Source organism: Odocoileus virginianus, chromosome 25 (genome assembly GCF_023699985.2).
Source record: "Odocoileus virginianus isolate 20LAN1187 ecotype Illinois chromosome 25, Ovbor_1.2, whole genome shotgun sequence".
Lineage (NCBI taxonomy): Eukaryota > Metazoa > Chordata > Mammalia > Artiodactyla > Cervidae > Odocoileus > Odocoileus virginianus.
Genome location: NC_069698.1, coordinates 10,766,680 through 10,780,275, shown reverse-complemented (window position 1 = coordinate 10,780,275; position 13,596 = coordinate 10,766,680). Strand labels below are relative to the sequence as shown.

The 13,596-nt window shown below is 37.2% G+C and overlaps 1 protein-coding gene across 37 annotated transcripts in view; it reads right to left on the bottom strand.

Annotated features, from left to right (window-relative positions):
* ABI3BP (ABI family member 3 binding protein) overlaps positions 1-13,596 on the bottom strand; it is a 271,320-nt gene that overhangs the window by 102,052 nt on the left and 155,672 nt on the right. For 24 of the 37 annotated variants that reach the window (XM_070454961.1, XM_070454969.1, XM_070454962.1 and 21 more), the window contains 9 exons: positions 13,451-13,546; positions 12,119-12,151; positions 11,251-11,331; positions 10,217-10,276; positions 7,977-8,036; positions 5,366-5,425; positions 4,477-4,563; positions 3,128-3,187; positions 2,227-2,310 (listed from right to left, as the gene is read on the bottom strand). The exons of 2 other annotated variants lie outside the window; for them this stretch is intronic. In XM_070454961.1, the coding sequence (XP_070311062.1) occupies positions 2,227-2,310; positions 3,128-3,187; positions 4,477-4,563; positions 5,366-5,425; positions 7,977-8,036; positions 10,217-10,276; positions 11,251-11,331; positions 12,119-12,151; positions 13,451-13,546 (621 nt within the window). The remainder of the gene's footprint in view (positions 1-2,226; positions 2,311-3,127; positions 3,188-4,476; positions 4,564-5,365; positions 5,426-7,976; positions 8,037-10,216; positions 10,277-11,250; positions 11,332-12,118; positions 12,152-13,450; positions 13,547-13,596) is intronic. 11 more of the 37 variants (XM_070454985.1, XM_070454990.1, XM_070454987.1 and 8 more) reach the window with 9 other exon arrangements.

The following is a 13,596-nucleotide window of genomic DNA, read 5'->3' as shown; positions in this document are numbered from 1 at the left end:
ATTTTTATATAATTTTTCAATCCACATAAAACTTTTATTAACCTCTCTGTAAACTGCAGAGGAAAATAGTTAATATGAAGTTCCCCACAATCAGATTTCAACCTTCAGCTCATGTTTTCCACAATCACAAGTCCCTAAATTTCATCTGTAACAAGAATGAGATAGTTATACATCAATGGCGCAGTCTAAATCTGATGAGTGAAAGTGCTTTGCTTGACCTATTTGGTGTTTGAAAATTGGGATATTTTACTGAAAAAACTTAAACTTTGGAAACACCCAAAAAAAATTGGAAGGTCTAGAAATAGTCTGCATGGCAATAATTAGCAAATCTAAGTCATAGCTGAACTGCGTGGATAAGGAGGGAATTTTCTTGTTTGCCCCAGTCTCTACTCTATACTGTCTCATTTTTAGTCCTTTTTTCTCATTTACAATATACACTTGGTCATTATAGACATTTGAATTTTCCCATCATGTACTTTTTTACTTTCTTGTCTTTGACCCTCCTTTCTGCTGTTCTCTTTTTTCCTCTCTAATGAATGCTTTCTTAAGTTACCTCCTTTTTTCAAAGGTTACCTCTTGTTTTTATTTTTTATGTTTTAATTATTTATTAAATTATACATATAACTTTTATAATCATTAGTAAATATATATGATTCATGCATTTTTTCCTATATTTGCTATTTTCATAATAAAAAGAACAGTAAGAAAACAAATATTTATAGATAATATATAATATATTAAAAAGTATAATATGGATAATATAAATGGTAGAAACTGACATGAAAAACTTCATAACATTGACTACATACATATTTAAAATTATTTATAATATATATGTATTATTCAGGAGACCCGGTTTTGATCCCTGGGTTGGGAATATCCCTTGGAGAAGGAAATGGCAACCCACTCCAGTACTCTTGCCTGGAAAATCCCATGGATGGAGGAGCCTGGTGGGCTACAGCCCATGGGGGGTCACAAAGAGTTGGACATGACTGACTGACTTCCCTTTCTTTCTTTCATAATATATACATATAATGATTGCTAATGTATATACATATATATATATATGAATATATGATTGTTAAGCTCAAGGCAACAAGTATCACCACTTTTAATTTTTTTGCAGAGAAGAATGCATTTAAATAAATTAATATCAAAATGAGAAATTTATATTAAACATAGTTTAAAAACTCCAAATATTTGGAAACTAAATGTCCACTTAAAAATGATGGCTGTATCTAAGATGCCATAACAAGGAAAAGTAGAAAACATTTTTAACAGAATAAAAATGAAAAGAGAATTTATCAGAATTTGTTGCATGCAGCTGAAGCTGCTCAATGCAACTAAATACAATGTGGAAAGTTGAATAAGGTATGAAAACAAATATTAGACACTAGCATAAAATTCTGTGAAACTGGAACAAAATCTGTACTTTGTAATATTGCTTCACATATTAATTTCTGTTTTTTTTTTAACAACAGTATCATAGTATTTCTTTATATTCTCAGAATTGGATTAGAAGTTTCAAGTCTGAATTTTTTTTAAAATCACTAAAACAATAAGCTCTCTAGACTTTAAGCAGTAACCTAATAGTAATACTAGATTCCAGAGTAAATGGAGCTATATCAAAGTTTTAAGTGAATATAAATCAGAAATCTAGCATTATGTTCATTCTTAGTCAAATAAGTAAGGCTTCATTCTTTCTAAATTTATCTTTCTCTGCCCCGAAGATTTATGTACCTAGAACATCTTGTTGATAGCACCCAAATATCAATCTTATATTTTCATAGATGTGTATATTGCCAACTTCTATTTTATTTACCAACGAAAGGCTTTTGTTCTTAACTGTCTTGCAGGTTTTAGGACGAAAACACGTCTTCCACATCTGATACAACAGCACCTTTGGAGGCTACTGAAGGCAGTTAATGTTTATTAGTTTGAACTGAATATGCCTACTTTTTCTAGAGAAGCTTTCTTTTCCAAAGATAAGTGGAAGTTAACAGAGTGTACAGCAACAGAGATTTTTACAGAGGGAGTATGAGGCATTCGGCTGCCCGACAAATCTCCCCCCACTGTGCTCTTCTCACCAACCCTGCAGTAGGAACTGCAAATCAACAGAGTTGTGTCTTTACTCTCTGGGGGCATACCTGTTACTCCCAACAACTGAGATTACTCGGGACCCTGTTGGGTTAGGTTGTTGGAACTCTAAGCCAGCAAAACTTTTACCTGGTTTGGACTCAGGAGCTTCAGTACTTGGTGTGGTTTTTGGTCTGGGATGTGGATGAATTGTCTGTTGTGATGTTTTAGAAGCTGAAGGAAGAAATTCTTGGGTTATTACATAACAACATTACCCAGGGTTCTGGAACCTATGGGAAGCAAAAACATGACTCTAGGTTTTCTACATCTTATCAGATATTAGATATCATTAGATATTTACCTTTTTAGTTTGAGATTTTTGTCACATACATAAATTCCTTTTGTATCTTCTTTTATCATAGAAGATTTTTTGAAGACAAAAATAAATTTTAATATAGGAAATAAAGATTAGTAAATATAATCAAACTCTCCTAGAGCAGTGTGGTTGGGCAACAAAAAGGTTAAGGACTGTTGCTCAATTTTAATAGGTAATGAAGGACAGTCAAACTAAATGTGAGGTTTATAATTTAATTTTTCAATCTCTGGTACATGTTCTATGTAACTATTAAAAAAAGAACACATTACTACCTAAATAGAAACAAAACAACAAAATACTATGCAAATAGAGAAAGGGTAGAAATGTAGATGTGCAAAGAATGGATCCTCTTGGCCCTGTGAGAGCAGTTGTTGATGGCTTTATCTGTTTAGACAAGAAACAGATCTGTGATGTGTTTGCAAACCAGTTTTTACCATAAGCACCGCTTGAACAAAACACAAAATGACACAATTTCAAACAGGTTACCCAGCAAATATCTTAAAGCAGGCTCACCTAGGGTGAATTCTATTAAAAACAACTGATAATTTAAGAGTTTTCAATAATTTTAAGAAGAATGTAGATAAAGAATAAAACTACTGTGACATGGAGCAAGATGAAACTCTGAGTCCAACAATAAGCAGGTTAAGCCTTGTTGAAAACGCAATGTATCATTACCTAATGTTGTTCCAGGGGCCTCTGTTCTAAGAGTGACAGGTTCAAGGGTTGTAGCAGGAACTGACCAAAAAATAATACAGTAAAGCAAAGAGATTTAAAAATATATGAAAAGTTAGAACAATTGCACCCCAACAAGATTTGCTTGTATATCATTCCTTCCACAAACAAACAAAAAATAACAGAGAAAGAGCAGATGATTGTTCTTTGGCCAAGCAATAGTTATGGTCAGTCTTAGGCTAAGCCTTGAACTATCTTGAGTCAACATGAAATTCTCCTAGGTTTTAACTAATGGATTCTAACCAATATGGAAAACTGCACTGGAAAATATCTTCAGGCATTTACCTAATATACAATGAGAAAAAAAAAACCCACCTGTCTTTAAAGTAATCTGATCAACCTGTACTTCAAAAGAAGCTGAAGAGGAGCATGTACGATGTTTAGGTTAACATGGATATAATAGTGTGTACGTTTGAAGTAGATATTAAAATTAACCATGGACGTGGATGGTGTTGGTACTGCCAAGAGCTCAGCTATGGAAAGAGTCAGAAATCTTTGTTCAAATCATGACACATAAAAGAGCAGGATAAAGTGGTCACTCAGTCTTTAATATTCAGCAGAGCATCTTTCTGGCCTAAGCCTGGAAAAAATGGAAATCAAAGACTGTTGACATCTTTCAAATCTAAGCTCCTGAATCAATGTCTCACAATCCTCTTTCAATTGGCTGATGGATCCATCCTAATGTAGCGTCACCAGTCGCCCTGTTTTGACCACTAGAAGTAGGACATTCTGTCCTAGGAAGCTCCCCACCCACCTCTGCCTCCACCACCACACGCCTGGTCCTTCTGCCTTGGTTCATGGTTCCCTCCACATATACAAGTCCCGTAGTGGGCCCAAAACTCAAGGGCCAAGGGCCAAGTCCAGCCTACCTTGATTTTTCTCTTTGTCTCATGAAGTCTCATATGCTCAACTTTACTGTTTTACAAGTAAAATAAGTCTCCCACAACTGGCATATCACCCACAGTTGCTAATATTGGTCCAGGAATTTGCAAGTGACTTTTAATTTGTTTATTTTCTTGAATGGAGTATATTGGCTCTGCTAAAGAAGTTTTAAGATCTGAGTGGAATTTTATAGTAAAAACTTACTAAATGTATATCAAAGATGACTCTCACATAGAAAGAACTAGGGATGCTGGCACCAGCCGTATGTTTCACAGTCCTGTTCTCGACACCAGGTAGAGATATTACCAATGCTGTCTCATAACTTCACACTTAGAAAGAGTAAGAGTTCCGGGTCCCCACTGGGACAGGCTACTAGGGCTCACCCTTAAACCAACAAATTGCACATTTACCCAGTTTGGTCTGAGGTACTTGAGGGCCTCGTGTGGTTTTAGGTCTGGGACGTGGACGACGAGGTCTTTTTGATGTTTTGGTAGTAGCTAAAGAAAGAAAAGACTTATGTTATTCTATATCTTATGGGTCTGGGTACTGAGGAGAGGTTTTTCCAAAACCTGTTGGATTTTTAAAAGTTCTATGAAACTGCAGTCTAAAATTTTCACTCTTTTTATGCCAACACATCATTGATGGTTAAGTTACTTATTCAAGGCATGAAAATTAGCACTTGTAATCCGATACTCACAGAAGTCCCTCTCTGAGGGAGAAATGGGAAGAAGACTCAATTCTGGTGCAAGGGGAGGGGAGGTGAGGGTCACACTAAGGAAAAGGTTTACAATCAAAATTTCAGATTTGGAAAACTTCCTATTTGTCAAATTGGTAACACAACACATCATTACTTAAAACATCAGCAAAGAAGCAAACATACCATGCAAATAGTTTTGTTTTTTTTTGTTTTTTAAATCTAGAAATGTAGAAGATGTGCAAAGGAACTTAAGAGTAGTTTTATTGCTCATCAGCCAGGAGAAAAAAAGAGATCCAAATTTGTTTTCAACTCAACTTTAACACAGAACACTGTTCAACAAAGCACAAATCAATGTGATAATTTCAAATGCACCACATGGCAGGTAAATCTTTTGAACTAAAGCACATGACTGCTCTCATAAAAACAACAGGACACTTTTTTAAAGAGGCCTCAGCACTCTTCAGATGCAGGAAGTGATTGAATAGCAGTAGAGGATGATGATGTCATTTTGTGAAAGAAGAAAAGCACATGATGAGGATGGAGACTGAATGGACTGCACCAGGAGCAACAAAAGCGCTAGGAGAAAGGCACAGAGTCATTACCTAGTGTGGTCCCAGATGTCTCAGGTGGAAAAGTGACAGGTTCAAGGTCTGTAGCAGGAACTGAATAAACAAGAGAGAGGTTTTTTTTTTTTTTTTTTTTTTAATAAAGTATGAATAGCTACAACATTCATGTCAAAATGAATCTTGTCAGTATAATACTACCTCTAGAATACTTTTTAAAATTTCTGAATGAAGGATGTTATGGACTGAATTGCATCCTCTCAAAATTCATATGTTGAGGTCCTAAATCCCAGTGTGACTGTGTTTGGAGCTAGGGCCTTTAAGATGCAGTTAAGCTTAAATGAGGTCTTAAGAATGGGACCAGAAGCCAGTAGGACTGCTGTCCTTATAAGAAGAGGGAGAGACATAGGGAAGCTTTCACACACAGAGAAGCCCATATGAAGACACAAACCAAGGAGGGAGGCTCCGGGACATATTAAACCCTCTGATGCCTTGACCTTAGACTTCCAGCCTCAAGAGCTTTTGTCTAAGCCACCCAGTCTGTGGTATTTTGTTGTGGCAGCCCCGGCAGACTAACAGAAAGGGAAACCAATTGTTGTGCTCACACTTGGCCAAACTGTAGTTAGGGACTTCTTCATCTCATGAGATAGCCATTACCTTTGGTCTCTGTTTAGCCGCCCAAGAGGGAAACAGTTCTTGTAATTAGTGCTTGATTATCTGCATCTGCTCTGGTAGACTTTAGGATGTTCTTAGGTATTTAGTAAATATGTTTCTAACAACCTTCAAAAAGCATGTGAAAAACTAACTTGTACTTTTGTGGATGCTGAATAAAGAAACTATCTACTAAGTTATCAAATTATGGTTGCAGAAAAAGTTCCTAAATAACCAAGCAACCATTACACAAATAACCCAAAATGGGCTCTGATAATATTGCTGAGAACTCAGTTCTGGAAAGATCTTGTGACTTCTGTCCAAAGAAGAAGACTGGATAAGGGGCAGCCACTTAGTCCATGGATCCAGTAAAGCACCTGTCCACTCTCAGCACAGGGAAAACTATCCAAGTGTGAGAAGAAGAGATATTATGATGCTCATTAAGAAGAATACTAGTTTTATCCAACCTCGCATGGTGTTGTTCAAATGCATCATCCCCAACAAAAATGCTTTATTTGTCATATAGTAAAAGCAGGATCTATGCTCCCTCTGGTTGCCTCCACACATATCTTTTTTTTCATCTTTGTTCACTCTCACTTACCCACTTGTGCAAATTCTAATGTGACATCAAGACCCAAACTCCTTCTCTGCTCTACTGAAGCCCACATTGATTTTCAAATTTTTAAAGATCAGCCATGCAAGTATGAGATGAAAGAATTTGGGTTCCCTCCACCAACAACTAGAGAAGAACTATAGATCCAAAGTACCCATTTTGGATTATGCACTGCCCATTAAAAAAGCCTCGCTATAACAAATCTATACTTAACATTTGTGTACCTAAGAAAAATCTTGAATTTGCAAAAACACTCTGCACTGTTCTCATTCTCTAGGATGTTCACATAGGAAAAATGTGCTCAACTAGTCTGCAGACTGAGAAGCAAACCCGTCTTTTACTACCCAGACTTGGAAAGATTATGTATCTTCCAAACAAGAAATCCTCGCCAGCTCTAAAGGCACAAGGATTCTTAGTTTCCTCACTAGGAGGTAAATAGGTTTCCATTTTCAACCAGTGGCAGGCTACCATGCTCCTTAAGTCAAGAACCCTTTTGTTTTGCTTTTTGTCTGGTATAACCTCCACTGCATCTGGACATGAAGAAGTTTTAAGTTTGTATTGTGAATGATGTGTCTATTGGGATGTTTTGGGAAGTAGAAAAAGATAAACTTGTTACTTTAAAGCTTATGCTTCTGAAAATCACAGGTTTTTGAAAAAACCTTCAAGTTTTCCAAAGCTTGATAGATTTTCTTCAGTTTCAAGAAATGGATCTGTCTATGGTGAAAATTTTGCCCTGACTATGTGATTATATCTTCCTTTGTTATTGATGATACTTTGGGGAAAAAGCTGATACATAAAATGAAGGTAACAATTCAGATGGTCAAGATAGGTATTTTTATCACATTCTGCTAGACTGCATTAAAACGATTGAGTCATTTCTAAACTATGGTGGAGAGTAAGGGGGTGTCAGATTCAACTTAAGGATGAGGCTTACTATTTAAACTTACTAGCCTTGATCACGTTACCTGGTAGACAATTCACTACAAACATATCACAGAAATGTTAAAACAATAACAACAGCAGCAAAGCAGGCAGATAAAAGAGGCAGGTGTACAAAGGATGTATAAAGGAACTTTGGTGTCACAGCCTGGTTAGCAAAGATCAGGATCAGGCGCTCTAATAAATACATGAAATTTACCTAAACAGAGAACTCTGGTTGAGCTAAAAACATAAACTGGCATGAAAAAATTTTTTAAATATGTTACAGAATAGGAAGATATCCCAAGCTAGATCCAGGCATGGCTCTCTTCAGAACCAGAGGTAACTTGTTTTATGCATGTTTTTCTCACAAGATAAAGAATGTAACTAAATGGCAACAGAGTAGAATGAGCAGAAGTTGGACAATGAGAGGGAAAGCTCTTGCTAAAGGTCAGAAAGTGACATTACCGAATGCTGTCTCCGGAGCCTCTTTTATAGGAGTAACTGGTTCAAAGACTATAGCAGGAACTGACCAAAAATAACAATGAAAAAGAAATGTTAAACATTTATACAGTCTCCGAGGGGTATGATTTATCTGAACTCAGTTCAGTTCAGTCGCTCTGTCGAGTCTGACTCTTTGAGACCCCGTGGACTGCAGCATGCCAGGCCTCCCTGTCCATCACCAACTCCCGAAGCTTGCTCAAACTCATGTCCATCGAGTCGGTGATGCCATCCAACCATCTCATCCTCTGTTGTCCCCTTCTTCTCCTGCCTTCAGTCTTTCCCAGCACTGAGGTACCAGTTTATCACTCAGGAAGGATTGTCTTTGTAATCAGATAACTGTCCCTGAAAAGTGCCTGTGAAATTTCTCATTCTGTGATGATCCTAGTCTAGGTACCAAAGTAGACCGTACCCACCTTGCTAAAACTGATCTTTGGAAAGAAACCGCAAGCTTTGCCCAACTGGAGTACCTCAGAGAGCAAGATAAAGGGCAGCCATTCAGTCTGTGGTTTAGCTGTAGACTTTGTCACGTGCGTGGGGAAAGCCTGCCATACTGATTTCTTACATGAAACTCAAACTCCTAAGTCCAGCGGTGAAAAACCCTTTTCAACTGGCCCTATGAGCCCATTCAGTATAATAGCAGCTTCAGTATAATGTTCTGATCAGCACTTAGAAGCCTGACAGAGAAGCCTCTGTCTCCTCTCACTGGTCTCTAGACATTCTGCCTTTCTGAACTTCTTCGTTCCCTGCTCCCTAGCCATCCAAATCTATCACAGTTTGAATGCTCAAGTCTTTCTTAACTACTCTGGTCCACTCTGATTGTTTCTTTAAATTACACGTTGACAAACTATGGCCCATAGGCCAAATCTTGCCCATAGCTTGCTTTCATACAGCCCGTTTCCATTTTTAAGTGGTTGTAAGAAAAAGGGAGATAGATATCAGAGACTACCAGGGTCACAAAGCGCACAGTATTTACTAAATTGTTCTTTATAGAAAATACCACCAACTCCTACCTGGATCTGTACTATGACTTATACAAGCTAGACAGTTACCAAGAAATAATCTATTTGCCCAAGTATATGTTTGTGGCACAGCTGTTTCAGTCCACTACACACATTCAATATATAAAGGATGAATAGCATTGAATGATAAGCCAATGAAAAAGACATTTAGAGAGAAAACTCTAATTCACAAAGGGGAAGGGATTTAGATACCACCTAAGACCCATCCAGCTATGCTCTGCCTGCCTACTGTGGGGTGAAAGTGGCTGCTGATCCCGACTTGCCCCTTCACTTTCTCTAGACTCCACAGGGATGGGCTCCAAGATTGCTTCAGGACTCAGTGTGGTTTTAGATTTGGGATGGGGATGATGAATTCACTGAGGCACTCTGGGAGCTAAAGGAAGAAAACTTCAGGTTAATAGAGTGGTTTGAGTTCCAGAAGCTGTGGATAGGATTATACTTGCTATAATTTCTTGAGTTTCAGGAAATTTTTCTTTTGACTTTGAAATATTTGTCACTGTTTTTGATTATCGCCTCTATTTATCAATTATATTACTATGAAAAACAAAAATCACATAGAAATATTAGTTGATATATCAAGGAGATCCTCAAAAGTGATTTCTAAATGAAAAAAAGTTCCAAAAACCTACTGTGTTATGGTGATGGTGGGAGAGGGGCAGGGTGACTTTATACTAATGATGGGACACATAATTTCAATTTACTGGCATTGGGCATATTTTCTATTTCACTCCTTACTGAAAAAAAGACCATATAATTGCCTAAAGTGACAACATAAAATCACACAGGTTGTAAAAATGTAAAAATTTAGATCTGGGCAAGAATTACATCAGGCCATAACAGTTGTGACAATGTACTGGCTTGGATCAAGGACAGACACCCTACTTGCAACCCCATTGATTGTGTTTGAAACTCAGTAACACAGAATGTGATTAGAAGGTTACATGGGGATGAGATGCTACAAATTCAAACCCATTGCCTTAAGCATATATATACTAATCTAAGTTCATACTTGACTGTCTCAGTAACAAATGAGTTGTTTTAAGACTCCAATATATTAAGAAATAATTGAATGACAATAGAGAATGACAAGAGTCTTGTGAAGCAGGAGAAGGTGAGGTTATGATGGTGATGAAATGGGCTTCAAATGAGCAGAAGCAGATGCTGATGGACATAGTGGATCATTACCTACTGTTGTTCCTGGAGCTTCGGTCCTAAGACTGATTGGTTCAGGGATTGTGGCAGGAACTGATCAAAAGTAATAAAAGAAATCAAAGAGATTTTTGTGAATGCATGAAATGTCAGAAAGTTCATCTTACCAGTAAAAATAATGCTTTGAAGGGGGGAGAGGGAGGGAAAGGATGGATTACACAGAAAGTTAACATAAAAGGCAGGAATTATAGGGATGGGAGGTAAGAGGTGGAGGCAATGTGGAGTAGGGGGTCACACCAGGGTCTGTCCACCACACACAGAACAGACAGCCAAAAAGAAGCTGAGACCATATCCCCTAAGAGACTAAGTCCTTAATGAAAACAGTGGCATTTAATAAACAAAGGAACAACCTCTCAGCTTGTGATACCATATTAAATTAGGTTATCTTCAGTTCTTAGAACAGAAAAAGCATGGTCCTGTGTAGAAATATGGATCACTGAAGCCCACTGAATCAAATTTCAGCTCTTGAGTAGACATCCTAGTCCCCTTTAGTTCATTCTATGGGTACAGTCAAGGGAATGTGTGAATAAGTCATCTTCTATCTGGTCACCAGCTTCATTCAGCACATTTCCTATTTTCAGCCTTTGTCTCCTCAACCTTCCACTCATCCAAATTCTGTTCTGATATTTCTCCTAATTATCATGGATCTCTTTCTGTTCCAAATATTTACATTTCCAGCACATAGCATTTGTACTATTTGAGAAATTATTTTACATTTGTATACACACTGCCTTATGTTATTTTCTATCTTTTTATGCAGGAACAGCTTTTGTTTACATATATACAAACAGCTTTTGTTTAAAAAATAATTGGGAAATAAAACAGAATTACTACTTCTGATGTATCTCACAGTTGCTAATACAGTTACAGGGATGTGGAAGGGATTAATAATAAGAGTAGCTTTCACTCTTAAGAGATATGTAAGACATGTACTAATTATGTGCACAGAATTCAGGGTTCCAACTGGGGTAGAATGTTTGAACTCCTTAAGCCAGAAATCACATATTTACCCAGTTTAGTCTGAGGTACTTCTGGATGGGGCGTGGTTTTAGGTTTGGGACGCAGACGACGGGGTCTCTTAGTTGTTGGAGCTGAAGGAAGAAAATCTAGGATTAATATAGTGCTGATGGCTCCGTTAACTCTGAATATGAATGATATAACCAGACTCTATGCTTTCTAAAATTTATCATTTTCTTTGAGTGGAGACAACTTTGTTACCTTAGTTTGAAATTTTCTCCTTTAACAGATTAGCAGGTTTCCTTTTATGACTAAGAATTCTCTAGAGATTAAAAATTATATTACAGTTATGTTTAAGAAATGAAGATGAGGAATTATCATTTCTTTGAAACCATCTCTAATGAGAAATCAGGCTAAACTGTGATGGTATGCAAGAAGTTCAAACCACCCTGTATTATCCTTTTATAATTTAAAACAATTAGGTTTGGGCAAGTTTTCCACTTGATAATTTACTAGAATAATGACACAAAATTAGATGAAACATTAATAAAACAAAAGTCATGTAAATCTTGAACTATAGAAAGTAAAATGCTTAAAGAAACTTCATGGTACAATAATTGACACTCTGTTGGTGGTCTAAATAAAGGATACATGGAAAATCACATTTGGACCACAGTTCTAACAATCAGCAGTGTAAACACAGACTCAGATAGATGTGATGCATTTACAAGCTGGGAGATGGAGTCCATAGCTGTCTCAAAGTTTATACACATTAACATTAGAAAGAAGGCCTTTTCTATCTTAAGATGAATACAGGAATAGGATGACAACAAATTATGACATCATCATCTCTATAGCACCACAGATAAGTGTGAAAACGAGTAAAGAAAATACATCCTGAAGGGTATAAAGGATCATTACCTAAAGATGTCCCAGGAGTAATAGGTTCAAAGTCTGTAGCAAGAAATGATCAAAATAATAATTAAAAAAGAAATGTTAAATGCATAAGAAAAGTCACCAAGCTCTCTTGAAAATGAACTTTACCAGAGTAGCATTGGTTCTACTGCCAGAAAGCAAAATTTTTCAAGTTCTGAGGTGAGGGTACAAAGGTACACGATGTTATAAAACTCCATATAGTTACCTACAAGTGTTGCTTTTATACTACCTTACAATACAGTAGAAGACTCTGCTTAGAGAATCTTTAGGTATCTGTCTAATAACATTATGGGTAACAATTATGAGAAAATAATGTGAAAGTATAATTTTAAACACTATATATTGGAAAACAATTAGAATCTATGTCATGATAGATCCAATTGTGGATATATTGGTAATGAATAACTAAAATAGGCAAGGCTCTTGTTTGTTGAGAGTCCACTTTGGAAAAACACCAAGACCTCTGTCCAAACAGAGGTCTATAAAAGAGCAAGATACAAAGGGTCATTCAGTCTGAAAAACATGGCAATGCATCTCTCTGCTATCAGGACAGAAAAGAGCTGACCCAGGGAGGATAGGGGAGTATCCTGCAGCTAAGCAGCTCAGATGCAGTCACTGAAGTCAGGCATTCAAGGTCGTCTTCATGGACCCACTTCACTGTCCACAGTTTCTGAGCATTGCTTTCCTCCTTTCTCACAATCAAGTTCTCCTGTAAGTCCTGTCTTTCTTCTGTCACCCACACAGAAGGCACCTTCTTTCTTGGGTTTATGGTATTCCTCCTCATTCCTCCAACAAATCTGTAAACTACACACATTTCAAGGTCCACACTACACTCATCGGCCCATGGATCTTTCACTTCTCTAAGAATAAACTATGTGTCTAACAGTTGGTAAAACTCAGTAAGTAAGTTGCTTTGCCCATATTCCTTTCTACCCATTTATGAACAATTTCACACAAGAGCTGCATCCTCACTCAATGAAGCCAAGTCGTTTGTTTTTTCTAAACTATTCTCCACGATGCTAAAGAGGCAGTTTATCAAATAAGAGATTAACTGGACTAAATAGGTTAGATACTCAACTAGCTAAGTTTTTGCAGAGTCAAAGAGAAAACATAATTGAATGGTGAGAGAAGCAAATAAAATACAAGGTACCAAGAAGGTCCCAAGAAGCATGAGCAAGTGACTCATCCTGACTAAAGCATTTCCAACTTGGGCACCATCCTGAAGGGTCACAGGGTTACTAGGCATCAAGTAATTACACTCCTACCACAGCATCACATCTGACAGAGGTCCATAGGCACCAGGAACCACATATTTACCTAGTTTGGTCTGAGGTGTCTCGGGTCTTGGTGTGGTTTTATGTTTGGGACGTGGACGTGGGCGACGTGTTCTTGTTCTTTGTGATGTTTTTGGAGCTGAAGAAAAGAAACTGGTTAATGCTGTCTTATGACTTCAGAGGAAAAGG